The 23,031-nt window shown below is 37.3% G+C and overlaps 1 protein-coding gene across 2 annotated transcripts; it reads left to right on the top strand.

Moving 5' to 3' along the window:
- Positions 1-22,706, top strand: ARFGAP1 (ARF GTPase activating protein 1). Of its 2 annotated transcripts, none has more exons than XM_082491085.1 (13): positions 1-16; positions 3,667-3,730; positions 4,639-4,748; positions 6,247-6,418; positions 6,759-6,859; positions 7,622-7,711; positions 8,392-8,488; positions 11,182-11,238; positions 12,237-12,269; positions 16,330-16,386; positions 18,368-18,427; positions 19,624-19,700; positions 20,178-22,706. In XM_082491085.1, the coding sequence occupies exons 2-13, from the start codon at positions 3,671-3,673 to the stop codon at positions 20,530-20,532; spliced, it is 1,269 nt and encodes a 422-aa protein (XP_082347211.1). In that variant the 5' UTR covers positions 1-16; positions 3,667-3,670; the 3' UTR covers positions 20,533-22,706. The 2 variants fall into 2 exon arrangements, with proteins under 2 accessions (XP_082347211.1, XP_082347212.1); XM_082491086.1 differs by lacking the exon at positions 1-16 and adding an exon at positions 30-63.
- The last annotated feature ends 325 nt before the right edge of the window (positions 22,707-23,031 follow it).

Raw genomic sequence — 23,031 nt, 5'->3', positions numbered from 1 at the left:
GATCCGGATACCGCAGGTGTGTGTGAAGAAATCGCCCTCCTCACGTCCCCTGTGGAGCTTTTGGTAAGGCGGTTGCGCTTCTGCGTGCACAAAACTGCACGACTCTAAAAGTACGCAACAGTCTGTGATAGATATTTGAAAGCAAACCTTGCTGCTCTGTGGAGATGGGTGCTGGCATTTGGTTCAAAGTGTTTCTTCAGCTGACGAGGCCTCTGTGGCCTTTTTGCCCCGGTGAGACCAGTAGGGAGCTGTCAGGACCGTGGTAGCACACTGACCACGTCACCCGCTTAATCCTCCTATGCGGAGTTGCAAAGTTCTTGACAGGTTGGCTGTGTGAATTTGCTGCTACATCAGAGGAGCAAAGTCCTGTTATAGCTCGTTTCCACTTACAAGTGTCTTGTTCTGCTTCTGCCTTTTTGCTTGCTGTTAGCAAGCTGAAGATTCCTAACATGGAAATTTATAGGGTGCATGTCTGGTTTTTGCCCTGGAAACAGACTGTTTGGGAAATAAGAGTGTGAGATTGGTCTGTGTGAAGCTGTCTATTTCCACCTTGGAACCCGTAGTCCTAAATATTTATATTCTTCAGTGAAAACATATTCCTAAACTACACATTTTCTTTACTGCTCATGTCCACTTACATCAGACCAAAACAATGCATTTATTTAAGGTGTCTGCACAGTTGTTACTTCAGTATTTTCTCCTGAAACTTGAACAGTGCAGTGGCTATGTGTCTAGTCAGCTCAGCTTCTGCGTGGTAAACAGTGATAATTTGGTAACTCACAACTTTGTGGGCAAATGTAGTTGAAAATAGACTAAGCACCTCTAAAGATGTTACCTATGAGAAAGCTTAGGGTGTGACTCTTTCCTTGTCCCCCTTTCCTTTATTTCCAGGTGATTTGGTGGGGAAGAGAAAGGTGAGAAGCTGGTGGCCTGAGTTACCTCCTCTTTTTCTTGGATGACGTGATGTGGGTGAAGCTCTGCCTTCCCACCACACAGACGTGGTGGTTTGGTCAGGGCACTTTGTGCTTCTGGAATGGGCATGTGTTCAGATTGCAATTGGCCAAAGTCTTTCAAAAAGTTTTTATCAAAAAAAGCGCAGTTATGGCAGACCAAGAGGCAATTGCGTTCTCTGTTAGCTTGGATTTGGAGATCTGAAACTCATACTGTATGTAAGCACTGACATGGTGTGGATATTGGCTGTTGTAGGGTGGATGTCCCTTTCTGTTGTATAGGAAATTACTGGCTTATGCAGAATTGGAAAAGACTTTCCTGTTTAGCTCCAGCAATGATTGTTTGCCATTGAGGCTGGAAGGCCTTTGTGTATAGTCTGCCTCTGTTTGTTATTCCAAATGAAAACCTGCTTTAACAACCTGGGAAAAAGGAGGAAAAATGGTAAAGGAAGGACAGCAGTAAGGGCAAGCCAAAGAGAGGGACCTTATAACTTGTTGGCAATGGTCAAGAAGTCCCTGGAGAAATACAGACCCAAGGAAGGGGAGTTGGCATGCAAAGAGAATATAACAAAAACATCAAAGAGGAGGGCCCGAAGTATGGACAGTTGTCTGTGTGGCTATTACTGCTAAGTAATTTGCTTAATTTCTGTACTGCAGAGGGAGAATTTTCCCTTATCTTGCAAGTGACAAATAGTGGAATTGAAGATGTGGACTTTGATTCATGTAAATGTGTTTATGGTCTCTGTTTAGGATATAAAAAACATGTTTTATGTGTAGTGCTATTTCCCTCCTCCCATGCGTATGACTAAGTTATATAAAATTAAATGTTGTTATTGGAATGCTATTGGAGAAGGGGTTTCGTGATACGAGGTGTCACTTGTCACACTTTTGTTTCCCTTTTGTGAAAGTTACACAATTTCCATTTGATTATTCTCTTCAGTTTTAATTTGATGCAGGATGACTGGAAGCTTTTACTCACCAATAATTACAGTAACCTTTTCAGTCTAAACTACTGTTTTTTTTACAACTTAGCTGTTTTTGTCTAATAAAAATTAATTAAGATTGAAAAGTACCATATTCTAAATGTCAGTGGAAACACTGGGCCTTAAATTACCCAGAATTAAGTGCTTGTTAACAAGATGTTTACAAAGGAATAAATGGTTTTGATAAAAGGCAATGAGTTCTGCCACAAATAACTTCTGCTTTTAACAGTGATAATACATAGGTACAATGTTGAGCTTATTTCTTTTTGATTCATGTTGTCTTAGCTGGTGGTACGTATAAATGTATTTATTGTAATGCTGTGCTTGCAGCTCTCAGGAAGGCTGTTCGGCTTTAGAGATGTCTAAGAAATTGATGTCATATTCATACAAATGTAATGGTTTCTTACCTGTAGCATTTTTCTTTTTAAAATAGCCTTCCTTTTCTAATTAAAGATACGTTCTCCCACCATCCCCTACTGGGTTGTAGTAATTGTATGTAACGCTTCATCATTTACCTTCTAAAATTATTGCAAGATTGTTAATCCTTTGGATAGTTTAAAGACTTATAACTGTTTAGTCAAACACCACAGTGAACAAGTGTCAAAGACTTGCATAAAGGCATTTCTGCCTCTCAGATCAGTATTTGATCAAAACATTGACCTGTTATTTTTTTGCTTTGTATCTTGACCAACCAATAAGCTTGATATTTAGTAGTTGGTGCGGTTTCTGGTCAGCCTGGTGACTTCTCTGTCTTTTATTATGTCTTAGAAACTCGATTTCTGGAGTAGAAATGAAAGGATGGACTGGAAGTAAAAAAGGAAGAAGAGATATTATTTATTTAAAGTTAATTTAAATATTGTTCTACCAAAGTAGTTGGAAATGTGAACTCATTTTTTATCTAAATTGCAGTCTTATGCTGCACCCTACACTGTATTTCTTTTAATCATGAGAGTTTTGTGTACTTTCAGTTTTTCCAAGCTATGTATTGTGTGAGTCACATTTTTTTTATTCTTAATGTGAATTTTATCTGTAGCTTTACACTGCTCCCTGCTGCTGTGTTTCATGGTTCGTAAACATTAAAGATGATGTGTTCTGCCAGTGAGATGTGACTGTCAGAATTCTGTTTTGTGTAAAAGCTCCCAATGATTGTTTTATTTTCTTATATTGATAAGCAAACTCATTTGATAAGCAAACTCAATACTTCTGAAAAATCACGATTTTTCTTGTGGCTTCTAGTAAAGTGCTCTTTTAGCAATGTGTTCAGCACTCTTTAAGTGTAAGAGCTTCTGCTATTTTTTGCTTAGGTCTCTTTAGTCCTATGCATGTGATCCCGTGTAATCATACATAATTATAAAGCGCTTTCAGAAAGGGATGGGTCTGGGGGCAGCATCAAGTAAGAGTCTGTTTTGATACAACATATGCTGAAGAAAAGTTTCCATGTTGATCACCCTCTTTTTCCTGTTGATCACCTCCTTTTCAGCTGTGGTTGAATTATACCTTTCCAGAGAATGAACTAAGATGACTAAATTCCCCAAAATGCACAAAGTAAATGGAAAAGGAAGGTTTAGGGGTTTATGGTGTGTTGTTTTTCCTCTGCAATTGGTTGCAATTCAGTGGTTTAGATTGCAAGCTCTTTTTCACAGGGGTATGCTTGTAAGGTACTGAACATCTTACCAATATCAAATCCTTGAATATGACTTAGTTTTTTGTTTTTTCTTTTTCTCCCTTTGTAGAATCATGGCAAGTCCAAGAACAAGGAAAGTTCTCAAGGAAGTCAGAGCACAAGATGAGAATAATGTGAGAAAATTATAATCTTCTTTAGTTTTATAGAATTGAATTTTCTTTTTACCTACTCCAGATGTACGTTGTGGTCCACTGCAGCTATCTTTATAGCACTAGTATGGCTAACTAATGGTAACATACAAATTTGGATATCTCTTATTTATGTTAGTTCCAGTAACTGTTATTATAATACATTGCCACATATTTGGCACAAGTCTTTCTGAAGTTCTAGTAATGCTGTAACCCCTGGAGTCTGTTGAACAAGTGATATCTTGGCAGCTTAATTAAAATGGTCTATTTCAAGCAGCTTGATTATACGCTACCTTAAATGTGGTAGCCCATGGAAAGGTTCATTTTTATTTATATCAATGCATTAAACCTTGAGTGGTGATTCCAATCATAAGGACTGAAGTTGTTGCACTGTATGAGCAGTAAAGCTATTTTTAAGAAAAACCTCTGTTTAGATCTGCTATCATTTACTGCCAAACTGTAGTACAACTGAATAAATGTTCCATACTTGAAATGTTGCATCTTTATTTTGCCAAGGAAACCTCAAGAATTCAGTTTGGTTACTTTCTCTTCCTTTAAGACATTATGGAAATGAAATCAAGTTGGATTCTTTGCTCATTAATTTCAATTTGCGCATCTGTATTTCTTCACTGTTTTTTGGTACTTGGTACAGTAATTTTTATAATCCAAGTCAGGCAAATTAATGAGTATTTCTTTCCATGCAGCATAAATAAATATTTGAAGGAAGCTTATGCTGTCAGGGAAGGTGTTTACAAACACTAAGAACTCTCACTTCTGACATTATTTTCTGCATCTAAAGTTTTCATGGTTTGACTTAAGCTGTACTTCACACAGACAAGAAATGACTGAGTGTTAGAGATAATTGTTTTTTGTTTTTTTTTTTTTTCTCGCAGGTCTGTTTTGAATGTGGTGCATTTAACCCCCAGTGGGTGAGTGTGACCTACGGAATTTGGATCTGTCTTGAGTGCTCAGGAAAACACCGAGGCTTGGGAGTTCACCTCAGGTCAGCCTTTCAAGCAAACGACGGACTGAGTTGGGTTACCTCAGGGTGCATTATGGCTGTGAACGGAATTTATTGTTTTGGAAGGGTATAGAATGTCTCAATTCCAACATTTCACTGGCAATTTTGCTTCATGCTCCTCTCCAAAATGACCTTTACTCTCTGTCTCTTGTCTGTAATTAGTTGGAGCGTGTGCTGCACCAGGGCAGTCCAGTTCTAGAAAGCAGTGTCTCTAGCTACATCTTGAGGTTGTGTGGTGCTGTTTGGTAATACTGCACTAGTCCTTGTACTCTGTTCTTTTAATCTTGTATAATCTTTATCGATTAAACTGAAGCAGTGCTAGAGCAACTTGAGGGTTGAGCAAAAAAAGTCACAGTATGCTTACAGAATGTTTCTGTAGTGTATTCAAGTGTATAAAACAGTTTTATTCTGCTCAGGAGAATTTTTTTTTCCTAATATAAATGATAGTTTTCGTTTTTTTTCCAAGAAACGTGCTCAACTGAGATGAGAAGCTATGGAATAATAACTGTTATGTGTTCTGGAGACTCACAGTGTGTGTGTATATATAATAGGGGCAGAGCATGGGATAGTTACTCAAATGAGAAGGGGAATGAAAGTCCGGGAGGAAAATCACCAAAGCAAGGCGGCCATTCAGAAGTACGTGCTTAGCTTTTTGAGGGGTGATTTGAAGCTCATTAGTGAGTAGAAATTGCATAGGAAATGAAAGTTTGGAACTATTCCATATGTCACATGAAAGAAAAAATTAAATTACTGAGATAAGGATATGGTGAAGGGTATTTCTATATGGACAAAATGAAAGAAATCAGTCAAGATACAAGTTTTAAGGAGTCTTCTTGAGGATGATGTCTCACTTTTTTCACCCCTGTGACCTTGTATTTAAGAATAGGGCACTGTTTGGGTTGGTTTTTGTGTTGTGTTGTTTGTTTTTAATATACTTTAATGAGCAGTAGCAAGAATTTATGGCTCAAAGGAGAGTTGAGATGCTAACTGCAGTCATAAATGCCGTGAGATGAGGTCATATTATAGGGTAGGCTATTTTAAACAGGTGAGCTATCAGTACCTGATGGTCATTATGAGCAGAAGCATGGAGTCAGACCGGAGGTGTCCTCACAGGTCACTTAAGTGTAATTGTGAAAACAGACAGGAAAAGAAAATTGCAGAGTAAAGTAGTATGGGAAAAGTTTCTTCTATATAGTGGGGTAGGTGAATTTCTGGACTTGAAGAAAGCTGCTTTTTCTGTCACTTGCATTCTGTTGACTGTGTCCTTTAAGTGTCAATAAGTGGCATGATTTTAGCATATTTCAGTGAGGATTTGACAGCCTTCTTATGATGATCTGTCTTGGAGAGTGTTCTCTAACATGTTGATACTTCCAACCTTTGAGATAGGCTGCAATAAGCGCCTTTTTTTTTTGTCACTGCTGATATAGCAGGAAATTATAACAAGCTGTGATTTAAATTTTTTTAAAAAACTGCTTTTCAGTTTTGTACGTTCTGTGACTATGGACAAATGGAAGGATATTGAGCTGGAGAAAATGAAGGCTGGAGGTAATAGCAAATTTCGAGAGTTCTTGGAATCTCAAGACGACTATGATCCCTGCTGGTCAATGCAAGAGAAGTACAACAGCAAAGCTGCAGCTCTTTTTAGAGATCAGGTAAGTTCAATTGTGTGTCTGTTCTTATCCCCTACTATCTGAAAATATCAGAGTACTTTGTAAGCACTCTTTATGGATCTAGTCTTTCCTCTTCAAACCAAATTTGCCTGTTTGAAGAAGTTGCCTAAAATCAGTTGCCTGAAATAAAATCAGTGTTCAATTCAACATTACTAGCCTGAGATTCAGGAAAAAAATCAGTGTCCTGTGAAAACACAAATTAATTGATCTATGTAGCTGGCAGCAAATTGGGAAAATTACTTGTCCTTACTTTACAGGACCAGTGTATGACTTGTATGAAAACTTTGACCTAGCATTCTGATTATTTTCCTACCTGTTCTAGGTAGCTACAGTAGCTGAAGGCAAGGAGTGGTCCATTGAAACTTCTCCAGCCAGGAACTGGACCCCACCTCAGCCTAAAACATCTCTCTCTTCCACTCATCGGTATGTGTTCTTGTTCCCTAGTGTTGATATAGCAACAGCAGGATCAAAACCTGATGTTTGAACGTCTGCTGGTTTTATTCTGTTGATAATGTTTTCTGAACAAGCATTTCTTTTGCTGAAGTTAAGGAATATGAGGTAGGAGGGCTTTAATTTCTGTAATAATTCTCACCTCTTCCACCTGAATCTTAAACTGGCAGAGACAAGTGAGCAAGAGCAGAGGGCAAGCCATACTGGTTTTATCTTGATTTGTAATGCACCTGAGACTAGTCATTGTGTCAATCACAGGTAGTGTGTCACAGCCTTGCCTTAACTTCAGTGCTGTTCCAGTTCATGATTGAATGCACGGGAAGAAGAAACAGACTCTTTCCTTATGGTGCTAATTGCTAGTGGGAGCATCAAAGCTGGACTGCAGCAGTTTTGTTTATCTGCTTTTGCATGTAGTGTTTGTTATTCTTTGCACTAAAGAATCAAGTTAACTGAAAAAGCGATTGTAAATCAAGCAAACGAGTGCTCCGTGCCTGGCCATCATTCAGCAAATTCAGGGGCTAGCTGTAGTCTGAGTAGCACTGTCTGTCTTCATCTACTGTTGCTTTATTCATTCAATACTCCAGTGGCTTTTAGCGGTTGCATTAGAGTTCCCTACTTGACAGAGGAAAGAAATAATCAATTTTGCACCTGAATTATGGTGATATATGTCAAGCTGCACTGCTGAGCTAGTGGTTTTTGCTTTACGCAGTTTGATTCTTAAATCTTTCATTTTAGTAGTTCTGCTGGACAATCTCAGACTGCAACTGCCTCTTCTGACAAGGCTTTTGAAGACTGGTTAAATGATGATGTCAACTCCTACCAAGGGTAACACAGTATTTATTAACTCTTTGAGTGCATGGCCCTCTAACGTAACAAAGACCAGGATGTTATGCTAAAGCTACTCAACTGTGATCCTGATTCACTAGTTAACTGTAACATCTTGTTTACTATTAAAATATTTTGATAACATATGATAAAGAGTAAGAGGAAGGAAAGTGCCTCTTAATGCAATTGTATAACAAAAATGTTTGAATAGCATTGAAGAAAGAGCATGTAACTCAAAGTGTTACTGTGGAGGGCTCCAGACTAGGGAATTTTTAGCGCATATAGTATCTTACAGTGATTTGAGTTAAACAGGGGTATTTATAAAGCTAACACTGTTTTCTTCTTTCTTTGTTTTTCTCATTTACATGTATCACGTTACTAGGATTTATTCAGACTTCTGATATCAGTGATCTGTTAAACCCGGAGAGTCATTAAGAACACATTAGCTTGCATAGGGGACACTTTAATTTACAAGGATTCACCAGTGGATCCTTGTTGGTGTTGTGTCTTTGAAGTGAGTGGTTTTGTATTTTGGGTGCTAGGTGCTTTATGATTTTTTTCCAGGTGTGTTTTAAAGTCTGTTAAACAATTGTCATTCTTTCATGCTTTTCAGTTTTTGTTTAGTGGTTTTAATGAAGGCATGCTAATACAGATATTGTTTATTCATTTTCTTATGGTAGTGGCCAAGAGAATCGCTATGTGGGGTTTGGAAACACAGTAAACCCTCCGAAAAAAGAGGATGACTTCCTGAATAATGCTATGTCTTCATTGTATTCGGTAAGGAAATACATGAAGCTTGCTGTGACCTGAATTACTACTTTCCTCCATTTTATCCCCTGTTACAGGAATATAAACAGAGAAGAGAAACTAAAGACTGCAAATAGATACAGAGGGATGTAGAGTATTGGTAGTATTCTCAAAGAGTGAAGAAGATACTGGTGGACTTTAAAAGGCAAAATGAAAGGAGAAACTTCAGCAAAACTTAGGAGTTATGTGTGGTATCAGTTCATAGAAATAATGAAATGAGGATATAGCAATGGATTAAGAACTAATACTCAACAGGGCTTGGAGGAAAAAAAGTAAGAGAAGTAATTACCTGTTGGGAATAGCAGTTAGGCTGGTAATGCTCTAAACAGATTAACCATGTTAGGTATGTTCAATGGAAAACAACTGAAATGCGTGTGTACATGGGTGCCAGAAGCCCTGAGCAGTGATAAAAACATTTTAAATACTTGTGACAGGGTGCGAAGAGATAACAGCATATGGTTGAACAGTTGTCATGATTAAAGTAGAGATAGTAAAAGATGCATTGTTGAAGGAAAATGGGAATAAAGTTGGAGGCAGTCAGGGACATATTGGTGCTTTGATAAGCTGTAAAGTAAAAGTGCTGAACAATATTTGGGATTTGGAGACACTTTGAAATACAGTAAGGTTTTCTACCAGGATTAGTGGCCAGTAGTCTTCTGTAGAGCCTCATCGGTCTAAAGATCTACACCAGGTTATGTTGTTTTATTTGTATTAAACATATAATAATTTCACTAGAACATAATAGAAAAAGGTAATGCCTGTGCCTTTGAACAGTATTCCAGGTGATTCCACAGGGTGCTTAATATAGGTCTGCTGAACATTTTCTAGGTACGTCGTAGATTGTAGGCCAGAGAGTTCAGATTAGAAGCCATATCTCTAATGTATTGCAAATGTGCTAAGACAGCAAAGGAGAGATGACACTGTTGTCCAAGTTACTGTCAACCGTTATTGGAATACATGATCTCATTGAAACTTGTGATTAAAATGCCCTCTTGTGACCACAGATACATACTACAGTGCAATTTTAAGTTGTTTATTATAGTGAGACTGAATATTTGCATGCATATTCATCCTAGTGAGGAAACTAACTTTCCTTCCACTGTGTATGACTGTTGTTTCCCCACACATGCTACGTTTATGTATAGACATTATTTTCTGCTGTTACATATCAGAAGGAGTGTTTTCTGTAGAATTCACAGTGACTATACTATCCAACTCATTCTGTAAAGAACAGATGTAATTGCAGTTTAGGTTTGTCTTGAGTCCCTAGAGACTCTGCTTAGTATTAAAACTACAAGACACATCACTTTGTCTTTTTTGCAGTTGGTGACATAATTATCTTTCAGTGTGTCAGCACAGGACAAGAAGGACAATTAATGAAGAGACGTCAAAAGGATAGGCAAAAATATTTTTTGCTGCTTTTTTTAAAAAGATATTCCCTCAACCTAAGTATGTGGTGTAGTCAAATTAGATAGAAGGAGTAATGAGATAAAGATTCTAATATTTACAGGCTTTTTATGTAAAAGGTAATATGTTATCAAAAAATCCACACTTTGATGGAAATTGAATTGATAAAAGGCAGTGGTAGATGTGGATGTTAACCTTGCATTGGTAGTGCCATGTTTGGAAGATTCTGCAGCACAGTTTACAATTATGTGGTGATGATCTGCAAAGAAAAAAAAAACTTATCTCTATTTCTTCATTCATTATATGTGAGGAGAACCACAGATATGTTAAAGTTTATTTCTGTTTTTCACCCATAGAAGTATGGTGGGTCGTGTGCCCCCCCCTCCCATTTTACTGAGCAGATTCTGGATGACTGGATGAATGAGTTACTAACAATAACTGACAGTTGAGAAGTGATTTTTTAATTTTTTTAATTATTTTGTTTAAAAAAAAATAATCATTAGAATCACTCTTCTGCTCCACTTTCTTTTGGCTGGTTTCTTAATCAGTGTCTGATGATTGGTAGTTAGAAGAAACGTTTTCTGATTCATTACAGAAAATTCTTCTAAGAAGTGGCCAAACCTTGATTGTGGTGGTAGTTTTCAGATCTTCCAAGAACCAATGGGGCAAAATAAAACTTTGTTCCTTTTGTTTTTAAAGATAAAATTTGTAGGAAACAAGCAGTTTGAAGCTTTATTATAAAGAGGAAAACTGCTGAATTGGCATTTTATGAGTTGCTGCCTCATATTTTTGAACACCGAGTCTTTATTTCTCTTCAGATTCTTTATTTCTCTTCAGCTTTTTCCAGGCATACATTCTAGCTGCTCCTTGGTATTTTTTTTTTTTTTTTTCCATCCAGTGCTTACTTGTTGAAGAGCCAATCTCTGTTTACTAACGTTTTAATGTCTGTTTTTCTTATCTTAGTTGCCTTGAGGGGGGGAGGAATTTTTCTCATGTAGCCATTTTTAGTATAATAACACCTGAAGCACTTGGGTTTGTTCAAATTGCAGCCATTTTGACACAAATAATGGAAGTTCATCACTATATTACAGTTAAGTGAGAGACTGTAATTTTTGCTCTTACTAGCAAGTAATTCTTATGCCTACAGGACAAACTGTACTGCAGAATATTTTGACTTAATTTAACGTGTAATAGTGAACACTTGGTTATTCACTCTTATTCACACATAGTTTACAACATTCTCACTTTCTTTAAAGGGATGGAGCAGTTTTACAACTGGAGCAAGCAAGATTGCCTCAGCTGCTAAAGAGGGTGTAAGTAAACAAAATGTATTTCAGTGTAATTCTTGTAAACTCAGATTCTGTTAGTGTTCTAATAGGGATGTATCTTTAAAAGTATTACCAAGACAAACTAAACTCTGCTCTTTGTGTATCTTTGCCCGTAGCATATAAAATAGAGGCACAGTGAATGCAGATCTCTGCCTTAACAATTTCTCATGTTTCTGGATGGACATTTGTGTAAATTTGTCTGGATGTAAGCGTCAAGAAAGAACTCAACTGGCATTTTCGTACTCCCTTGAAAAACAAAAAACTTGATTTGTAAAGCAGAAATTTCCGTCTACACCAAATAAGGCTGAATTGCATTATTCGGCAGAAATTTAATACCAAGTTACAAATTGCTGATGGTTTTATATTTTTTACTTCCTTTGACTTGTTTCTAACTACAGGATTTTTTGTCAGTTTAAATAGAAAGCTTGTTGGGCAGAGAATGTGTCTGGAGGGAACGCTTTGGGAAAAACTTAGGCATGGTCTTCACACTTTGCATGTTCTGTCGATTTGCACACTTAGGTGACATTCAACTGTAGACTAAAACCAGAGGAAATAAAAATTTATTACATTTTCCATAGATGATGGCAGAAAGAGATTAAATATTTTTGTGAAAATAATGCATCACAACGTTTTTCAGTTTTGCTTAGTATTCTTCCAAACTTTTATAAGCATAACAGTTATCTCTTACTTCGGGTGACATCATGAGAGACATAAATATTGCTACTCTTTTGCATTGGCTCACCATGGTCTACTCTCTACTGAAAACCCTTTCTTCTCCTGTTGTAAGTTGAGAAATACCAATGCTTCCCCAGAGTGATCTGGAATGCCAGAGGTGGTGATAGGGATATTCGCTGTTACACTGTGAAATTCTGGCAAAGATCCATTCATCTTGGAGAGGATCATGCATCGTTTCTAAATGTGTGTATTTAAAAATCAAAGGTTTTATTCTTAGTAAACTTGAATGCATTTGCTTTTTTTCACAGGCTACCAGATTTGGATCTCAAGCAAGTCAAAAGGTGATTATAGATTTAGCTCTGTCATGTTGATTGTAATTGGCTTTAAATGTCGTGTATTTGCCTGCATCAATTGATTTAGACTCAGAATCATAGAATATCTCAAGTTGGAAGGGATCCGTAAGGATCATTGAGTCCAACTCCCTGCTCCTCACAGGACTTGATCATCAACAGACTGGTGTGTTTTTTCCTTCGTAGGGCACACTAATTTTTAGGTTCTAGCTTTTATTTCCATGGGAATTGCAATCAGCTGTAGTGATCAAATTAAGCAAGAAATAAACAGTGATACTCTGCTGTGTATAACTGTTGTGTGTATTGGAGAGGCAGTAGAATGAAATGCTTTAATTCATGCTGGCAAACTTAAAACATTGTTTTATTTTTGTGAACCTTAAATGTGGTTTACCTTGAAGTAGTTTTCTTGGTAATACAATATAATGCAAGCCATCTTTCCATTGCTAAAGCCTAATAAGATATTACAATTGCGAATTGCTTAATATTAAATTAACTTGCTTGTGTGTATTTAAAAAAGTAGCAATTACAAAAGCATTTCATTTTTCAAGCTAGGGTTAAAACAGAGTTGGTCAGACCTGAATTACACAGAACTCTGATATAAGCAAGATCTGTTTGCATGGAAAAGATTTAAATTCAAATGTTTTTACATTTAAAAAAAATAAATTCTTAATGTGCCAAAGTTCTGAGTGAGAAAGGGCTTACAAAAATTAATGTATGATATAGCAGTTTTACTTTGAACTATAACTCTTCTTGTATGTATAGCATTAGCCTGGCATGCTTTCTGATATATGTAGAATGCTCTTGCTCAAAACAAATGTGAACCTGCAGGTGTTGGTGTTCAAACAGAGGTACACAGTAGGATGTTAATACTCCAAATAGCAAGCCAAACTTGTGCGTGTTTTGCAACAGAAATGTCTTGTTAAAGCATCAAAATCTTGCTACTTAGAAGCTTTAAAGTATTTGCTGCTTGGCTTATGTAAGAAAAATGAAGTGTTCTACAAGTCTTCCTCTTTCAGTCCTTCTGGCAGTTTGCTTTTTAGAAAACTGTTCTTCCTTTAGTATTATTAACAAATGTAAATGCAATATTAAGTGTAAAAACTCATCACATCTACTGACAAGGACCACAGCAACATCGTGCTCTAGAGTCTAAGCTGTGTTACTGAAACTTAAATTTGGTTCCTGAAACATCTGATCTTTTGCTCTGTAAAACGGATTTAGCATCTTTGTGATGTAATATATTGTTTAAAAGTATATTTGCTGTTCAGTGACAAAACGTACTCACTGTTTGTCTTGTCAGTAGATGTTAAAATTGGAAAAGGTTCATACTACTTAACTTGCCTGAAAAAATGCTGCAAATTTTTTGCTAAAAGCTGCTTCTACCTTCCTTGCTCTTTCTCTTTTGCTGTCTGGGTAAAGTTTTGGGGCTACAAGCAGCAGCCAGAGCCGGTAATGCCCTCCCGTGTATACTTGTGCATGGACTCCTTGTCACTGTTCGTGCTGAATATGTGCATTTGCTCTTGAGCTGTCTTTTCTTTTTTTTGCCAAGTCAGACCTGTTTAGAATAATGTTGTGTGTTTCGTACAGTAATGTTTCTTCAAACCTATTTTAAATAGGTTAAGTTGGATAGAGATATCCAAGCTCTGCACTCTCAGAAAACATATTGTACTTTTGTCCATGCTCTTCATAAACACAGCTGACATCAGGATTTCTGTTTGCACGTCTGATCCAGGAATGCAGTATACCAAGAACTACCCTGGGATGTTGTTTGGAGGCAGACTCCTAAATAAATGCCCTGTTATGTAGTGTTTGTAATGGTGGGTAAGATGCTGTTATGGTTGAAGAACCCACAACAGTTAATTGTTGTTTAGACAATTATTCTATTGCCCGATGACCCCTCCTGACCTGGGAAGGGGAATTGGAAAAAACAAGGAAACCTGAGGGTTTAAATATAAACAGATTTAATAGAATAAGACTAAATAATTAACATTAATAATACTAAAGAACCAGTGTCGATTCCGATACCAATATAAAATATACAAGGATTATACTCAGCCAATTCTATTAGTAGGAAGCTGTGCACTTCCTACAGTAGACAGCCAGTGTTGGACACTGCAAGTGCTAAGGCTTTGGGAGGAAGAGAAGGGCTTAGGGGTCCAGTGCTGGGGCAAGAAGTTCTCAGGATCACAGCCATCATAGAAGAGGGAAAACTCCTCAGCAGACTTTCTAAATTATATTGAATGTGACGTTCATGGTATGAAATAATCCTGTTGGCCAGCTTGGGTCAGGTGCCTGGGTCTTCCTTCTCCTCATCCTTTCACCTGGCAAGCTTGAAAGCACTGAGACCTTGAAATCCACATACTGTAGCTGGCTATAAAGTATGTATTTTCACAAATACAGACACTAGAGTCTTCTAAAAATTCAGTTTTCCCAAGCATTAGGAGAGACCTTACTGAAAAGTAAAATTACTGAAAAGATAAATTAATCCTGTTTCCCTCAGACCAGGACAGATGCTATCCTGAAGTCAACAATAGTAAAGATGAGGAGGTGATTCAGATGGAAACCCTAGTGTACCCAAATCTTTCCTTTCTGTTTTTACAAAATTATGTGGTTGAGTAAATGGCACAATATGAGAATTCTTCCTGATTCTAGCAATGACTTCACTTAGCATACCTGAACTGTTAGTCTTAGTGTATTACACTCTTTCCTGTATAAGATAACCAGTTTGCCAGGTTTAATAGACTCTGAAGGATTTTTTCAAAGACAAAAAGTCCCCTTTCTTGTTTTTCTTAAGCACTTTCTAACCTTGATTCCAATGGAAACAAGCCTTATGTGATTTGCATTTACGTTTCTTACTAGGTGGAAAAGGGGTTACCTTTTGCCTTTGTCTTCTCAAATAACCTTTGAACTGGTAAGGGGCAGAAGTATTGGAGATAATGGTGGTTGGGTAGAGGGGAGATCCTAGTAGTGCTATGGTAAAGGGAAAGGCTTTTTAGACACTTGGGAATCTGGAGGAAAGATGCTCAAGGTGCTCCATCCAGGAAGAGAATGAAGGCTCACACCCTAACCAATGTTAGCAATAAGATATAAACTTTTAGGAAATGAAACATTATTCCTAAACTTCAGCAGAGACTAATGATGTTTGTCTTGCAAGCAAATTGGCTCTTTTGGATTAATTAGGCTAATTCAGAAGGTAATTGACATAATATGGCAATTCTGAAGAAGAGTTTAAATCAATCAAAGACTTATTGTAGGCAAATATTGTAGGCTTGTAGTAGGGAAAGGAATGATTTTGTCTGAAACATTTGCAAACCCTGCTGTCTGTATCAATATCATTTTATGAAAGTAATTTTGTGACTTATACTTTGGGCTTACATTTTTGTAAGATGCCTCTGAAGTACAATATCCTTATGCATCTTGTTCTGGATTGCAATAGATTTCTGAAGTTCATTGTTTTCTCTCCCTGCAAAGCTGGAGCTGTAAAAAAGATTACAAAAATCTTCTGTCACAGCTTGCCTCTTGTGTATTTCGTAGAAACAATTGGGCTGTTATTAGTAGATGACAATAGCAGCACTACAAGACAGAAGAATTGGTGAAAAATTGGCCCAAAAGATCTAAGTCTACAAGTAATTCCATTAGTAAGGAAAATGAGTGGATGAGGTCAGTTCTTCCAGATATTCGCTGCAGACATTAGCAAGGTGCCCATCTTCTGGGCTATTGCTGGTAGAACCATTGCTTCTGCTTCCAGCGCAAGGTCAGACTTTGCTTGGGCTCTGGGCATCTCCAGCAACCTATTGCCATGTGCATCTGTTTTTTACTTACTGTCTTTTAATGTTTTCTGCAGCGCTATATTGTGCGCGCTTTTCAGCTCATTCTGCTTGTATGAATCAAAGCTTAAGGCTTCATGTGTTTTTGGAGATACTGCTGAGAAATTAGCCTGCAGAAGATGTTCACTGTGTTTAGTTTGTTGTTGGTTGGTTGTTGGTTTTTTTTTTTTTTTTTTTTTTTTAAAAAGAAAATATAACTGACTTTCTTTTGTTTTGCTTTTAAATAGGCATCAGAGTTAGGTCAGACATTAAATGAAAATGTTCTCAAACCTGCACAGGAAAAGGTAACTTTGGAACTAGTGAATTACTTGCAGAACATGGTTATGCTGACTTAAGGAGTGATTGTTTCCTCTTGCCAGAACCGCCCAGTTTATCAGTGTGTCCTCCTGTTTTTTCATATACTAGCCCAGTAGCAAATAGGAAACATCAAATAATTCAAAGCTAGTATGCTAGCAAAAAATGTTAATGAGAGTAATTTCCCTCCACCAATCTTTCCCATGTCCAAAAGAGTCTGTTACATTCTTTCCCGTTAGATACTATTTTATAAATGCTTTCAGTAATGGAAGATGGGACAAGATGAAAATGGATCTAAAAATCAGTTATTAAAAAAATAACTATTAGTAGTATCTTTGAGTGTTAAGTTCGTAGTGTTTTATCCATCTGCCTGCCAGCATTGTTTTACTTCAGCTAAGCATCTTTGAGCCACAGTAGTTCATCTGCTGCCTTATTGGGGGCAACAGAATTTGGGGTAAAGTATGTGTTTGAGATGAACGGGGACACTTTATCAATAGAAGTAACATGTTCTTAGAACCTTTATTTGGTATTTGTTCAGAGTATTCTTGTGGTCAGTTAAAACCAAGTTTTGCATGCGTTCATTTGCAAAGCGTTGTCCAAAGTAACATTTTGATTAGCTGTTCTAGTGACTGTGGTGTTTCTAGGAAACTAGTTCGAAGCAGATTTTCATTTTCCCTTTGCAATTGTTAGTGACCAAAACCGTGGGTAATGGCACTTCCACCAGCAGTTGGAAGAACGCACACATGCTGACCTAGTAAATACAGATAGTCGCTAGTGGGCATATAAAAAAAGCAAAGCAGTCCTTGTAAGTGTCTAGTGATCACCGAGACTACAAATTTTAGTCAAAGATTCTCCCTAGTGTCAAATGTTGCCTTCCTGTTTCATGTGTTTAAAAAAATGTATGTCTTTCCTATTTGGCATGCATTTGTTCTGTGCTTCTAGAATTTTGGGTCAGCTCCAAAATTTTGAAGTTTTTTCTGAGAATGTGGTGCTCTACTTACCTACATACCTTTTCCCAAAATGTATTGGTTTTGATAAAACAGACTAATTTTGCTCTCGTAAGAGAAGCAGTGCCACCACTTTGGGATATTGATTAATTTTCAATTTGAAAAGAATGGTTTAATCCCACTACAAAATAATTTCTCTTGCATTACCTTTATTAGTTCTTTACATAGCATTTCAAATCACAGGAGAAGACTCTAATTGACTTCCTATTCCCTAGAATTACCCACAACTTATTTCATAGTGCTTAGATGCATTATTTTCAGGGTTATTTTTAGAGTGCATTTCCTTGAGCTGATTTTTATTTTGTAGGACAGTTTAATGAGGAATGTTGTATTCTATATTAAAAAAAAAAAAAGGGGTCTATTTCCCTTAGGACATTGTGCTGTTAGTTCTAAATAAGCGTTACTTGCTGAAGTCAGTATTCAGTGATCACTGCTTGGCACATATGTGGGTATATAAAGTTGTTTGCTTTGGAACAGCTGCCACTTATTAATTGGTGAAAGACAACTGGTTGACCAAAGTTCAAAGCCCTTATAATATTTAAATAAGCATGTATAAAAGACAGAATAAAATGTATCTGTTAGTTTTTTTTATTTCTCCAAACAAAATCTTTTTATGTAGTAAAATATATTTATAAAATGTCACATTTGCAGATTTTTTTGTCCTGGTGTTTTTATGCTCAGCATTAGTGTAATGAGACCTTCCTCAAAGTGTATGTATATCAATGGAAAATTCCCACAAACTTCAAAGGACTGAGGTTCGCTCCATTAGAGATCGATGGAGTTTCTCTGTCATTTTCTTAACTTCGTTAGCTTTGACTTAAGTATATTTTGATTCACTTTCAGTTTGGGTTGTTTTTTTTTCCTTAGACTTTTTGTTCTTAACTGTTAAGCACAAGTAAGCTTGTCTTAAGGTTTCAATAATACTTTGTTTTATGACTAATTACCAATATTTTGATTTATGTAGGTGAAAGAGGGCAAAATATTTGAGGAGGTCACCGTGGGGGTATCACAGTGGGCCAGCAAGGTATGAAGTGGCCTGCCTGCCTTTAAGGAGGCCAAACAGTAAGCCAGTCTCCATATTCTTATGAAAAGCTTGTAGTGAAACAAACCCACAATGCAGCTTTAGTCTCTGCTTGTGTTGAATACAGAAGTTTTGAAAGTGTAATTTTCAGTATGCAGTACTTCTTTTGGGGTGTTAAAAATCTGTACAGGTATGATGCGGTCTCTGTAACAGTTTTAACCAAGGGCATGATGTAGAGTTCTAAGACAGCCAGTGTCCCAAACACAAAAAGAAATGTCTGCTAGAGAATATGGAGACAGCTTGCGTTACATTTGTCTGGTTAAACTTATTAATGTTCTGTACCTTTTTTCTTTGTCTTCCTTTGCTATCATTGCTTGGTAACGTGGTAAGTGCTCTCTACAACTGCTAAGTACAGACGTCCGGCACAATCCAATACCGTTTTTGATAACTTGTGTGGTGTTACCTAGGAGGGTCTGTCTTTCTAGCACTGTGAAAGTCAGCACTGGAAGCTCTATCATGTACCAGCTTAATGTCTTAAATGTTGGGAATATTTGAATAAATTAAAGTGATGTTATCTGTCCTGTTTAGAGCCTGGCAACTTTAAGCCTGAATTCTGGGATTTGTCCTCTGCATCTGTGACTTAGAATAGTGACTTCCATGGGTGTCACTTCAGAATTTGTGTTTCAATGCCATTCGATTATAATAACCCCCAAAGGATTCTTCTAGTGGTCATGTTTATTCTGGAACTCAACTTTTGGCCTCTTTTACGTGGGCAGTGATGAAATGGAGTGAAAGTAGTTTTGTAGAACAGTAGAAATACAAATACTAGTTACATGAATTGTAATATCAAAACATCAGTGCTGTCGTTAAGTTTAATTTTATGTAAGGAGTAATTTCAGTGTTTTTTTCAAGGAAGCCTAGAAGAGAATTCAAAAGGTGTTATTGACAATGATGGGTGAAAAAGCTGAACGTGACCTACTGTTCACATCGTGCAGCAGCATGATGCTGTCAAATGTATGTTCTTTACATCAACCACATAACTGCCCATCAAAAATATTAATAGCTGTGAGTGAACTTTTCTGATGAAATGTGTTCTGTTTATCTGAACAAGGGGAGGAATGTGTTGTGGCTTTTGCTGTTGGACTTGGAAGAGGTGTTGGTTCAGCCAAGATGAATGGAGGGTCTTTTTTTTTCTCCAGGTTCAGGGAGTTGGAAGTAAGGGATGGCGAGACGTCACCACTTTTTTTTCTGGCAAACCAGATGATAATTCTGAAAGGTACTTTTTTGTTATTATTTTCTGTGTCTCTTTAGACACATAATTTTATGTCCTGTATATCCTCTGCAGTAATTTAGTAGCACGTAATTTTTAAATATGAGGAAATTATTTAGTCTTTGCTAGTAGTCCTCCTGTATGTAATACAGGAGGAATTCAATCTAACTTTGTTTATGACAGTTGTTAAACTGAGAACAAAATAGTGCACGGCACCTTGGTTTTAATTTTTTTCCAAATGCATATCCACCCCATCCCTCCACCTTGCGCCTCTTAGTACTTAAGGCTGTTAACAAAAATCTGTGAATCAGAATATAAGCTTATGCAATTTGGAACAGTGTTTTTAGTTCTTCTGCCTTCATCCTCGATTTTTGTTTAAGGAAAGGGCAGTGACATTATTGTTTTCTTTGTTTGTGGTTATTTATTTTTATGTTTGGGATGACTAATCTATTTCTACCTTCTTTTTTTTGCCCCCCATAAAAGACAAGCTGAAGGAGACAGCTACCAGAACAGTGGAGGGGAGGGCTACCAGAACAATGCTGTAGATCAAAGCTTCTGGGAGACCTTTGGCAACTCAGATCCACCAAAAGCTCATAAATCTCCAAGCAGTGAGAGCTGGACCTATGTGGACAATTCCACAGAGAAGAAGAGCTCTGATAGCTGGGACGTGTGGGGCTCAGGAACAGTCTCCAACAACAAGAACAGTAATAGCGACAGTTGGGAAAATTGGGAGACCAACTGGGAAAACACAGGAGGGGAGAGCAAGACCAAAAAACCTCCTAAGGCAACAAAAAAGGCGTCTTCAGCTGATGATGGGTGGGATAACCCGAACTGGTAGAACTCTGTTAACCCTGTTTTGCACAGCTAGGAAAGGGAGGCTATGCTGGCTGATTGAGGGGAGAAAGTTTTACGCGCAACTGGAGTATCTTGGTTGACCTTACTGATCTGTTACTTTTGTGCTTCCCATTCATTCTCCTTTCTTCTATCCCAGTTTTGGAAAAAAAAAAAAAAAAAGTTAGCATCTGAATCTTTTGTTACATAAAGGTGGCTCTCCCTTTTTTAAGGGTAGTGATAACTATATTCTCCTTGCACTATTGAAGCTGGGTACAGTGACTTTCATAACTCAAATGTTCAAAGGAAAAAAAAATCAGTGTGAGCACACTTTCTTGGCACAACCTTGCATGTGTAGGTTAATAGGCATTCATCCAGTCCTCATATAAATTGAGACAACCTGAGGTGTTTAATGCAAACAAAGGACAGGGTGTGTCTTGAAAAGATAGCCATTAAATAAGCAAACACTAGTTGAATAGATCTAGTTCAAATGCCTTACGGATTGCTCTGACTGTGTTAAGTCTGGCAATTCACGATGGTCTTTAAGATACTTTTTATTGGAGCTTTGTTTTTAAACTTCATGAGATTTTTTTTTAGTCTTTTAGAACTTATTTTTGCCCCTTAAAATTAATAAGGAATCTAGAGCTAGATAATTATTTGTGTAAACGCATAGTTTTGACCTGAGCCATCAAGGGATATCCAGAATAGCTCTACTTGCCCTTCTTGTTCAGTGGGTTAAGAAAATGCTCAGTGCAGCTCTCCTACACAGACAAAATGCAAAGCTGCAGTGTGCTCCTTTCTTATCTATGCCCTTCCCCCAGTTTGAGTATTTTATATAGTCTGCTTTTTCTCTTTCTTCCTTCTACCCATTTACTTTATCTGTTCTGATAAAAATTAAATCTTTCTGCTGCTTATGGCCTTTTGGACATCTGTTTGGCAACTTGGCAGTGAAGCAAATTTGTAAGAAAGATCCCAGTAAGAAAAAATGGGTGGAAAATGTGAGAACATTGAGAGAAGGGCTGGCAGCAAGCCCCTTTCAGGATGAGCAGATGTCTTGATTTAATAGTAAATTTAAATTAAGCAGATGTTTTCCAAATTAATCTTTAATATGTCAAACTGTATCTATCATGTATTTCTCTACATTTTCTTCCTGGATCTTGCTAAAGAAACACTATTTTGGAAACTTTAGAAACTCCTTGTCAGCATTAAGGAATGGAATAGAATATTCACTTCTGTCTCAGTTTTGATCCAACAAATTGCTTTGCATGACAGAAACTGTAACTGTAAAAGCAAAGGTGTCCTATGTATCCCATTTTATTTTGGGGGATGGGTTGTAAATGTACACTCAGCCTGAAAACAATCAGCTCACTTGAAAACTTCAAATCATTATGTCGTTGTGTAGTCTGCTTTACTACCAGCATGGAGTTCTTTACCGTGGACCCTGTAAATCTTAATACATACCTGAAAAGCCTTTTCTTTTTAAAATTATTGGTTTGTTCAAGCAACCAACCAACCTAAGTTGTCAAAGTTACCTTAAATAATGCTTCATTTCTTTTTCTCTTCACAGAGGTTTTCGAGCTTATAGTAATATCAAGAGTTTAAAAAGGAAGGAAAATCATGAATCGCCTCAAAAGTAGCAGATTTTATAAAGGCTTAAGTCTAAGTAGTAGTAGCAGCTCTATTTATAGCCTTATTCTGTATTTCTATTAGTAGGATCTCTCAGATGGTGAACAAAATATTTTTCTAGTCTTCTGTAGCCCTGTCCTGCAGAGTTGGTATTTCTTTTTTTCCCTTTGCTTCTCCCGATAGTGTGGTCTCTGAAGCTCATGCAGCAGGACCCGGTGCTGCTCACCACCCAAGCACTACTCCAGGCTGAGCCATGGCAGGCGCCCGGGGCGTTCTTGCTGACATGCTGATGCTTTGGAAGTGCCGAAGGCACGAGAGATCTGGGTTTACAATGCTGCTTGTGGTGCCATTGGCAGACGTTTACAGCCTGACTGTAAAACAAAGATTTTGTTCTGCTTTTTCTCTGGTTCCAAATATACCTTTGTCATAGCTTAATTGCATGTCAAACGTAACTTTGTATTTTTATGCATACACCTCTGTTGCCTACTTGTCATTTGTCTGCTGCCCAGTACGAAACTGTAATGCATGTACTCTGACGGTGGTGCTGTGTAATGTATGTGAAGTGGCACTGCCCAGTCCTTGACTAATGGTTAGTCTTTGTGAAGTGTTGCAGTAGCTGGTGATGGCAAAATGCATCCGATGGGTTGCGCTGTCTGACTGCTGATGTCTGGAGTGATGTGAAGCTGATTCAGCTTCCTGTGTACAAATTTATTACAGTTTCTTTTTCATAAACCTCCTGAAATAACTTGTAGCAGGGTAAGCTTTATTTAAGTCCATGCAATCAACAGTATTGTGATGTGTATGCGTTTATTTATATATCACTTGCAGCTACAACTGGCATGAGCCATTTGTTTGTTCTTCTGGTTTTAGTTTTGTATCT

This window comes from Vanellus vanellus (assembly GCF_965231255.1).
Source record: "Vanellus vanellus genome assembly, chromosome: 15".
Lineage (NCBI taxonomy): Eukaryota > Metazoa > Chordata > Aves > Charadriiformes > Charadriidae > Vanellus > Vanellus vanellus.
The sequence above is the reverse complement of the archived record's forward strand: the minus strand, read 5'-3'. Positions and strand labels throughout refer to the sequence as shown.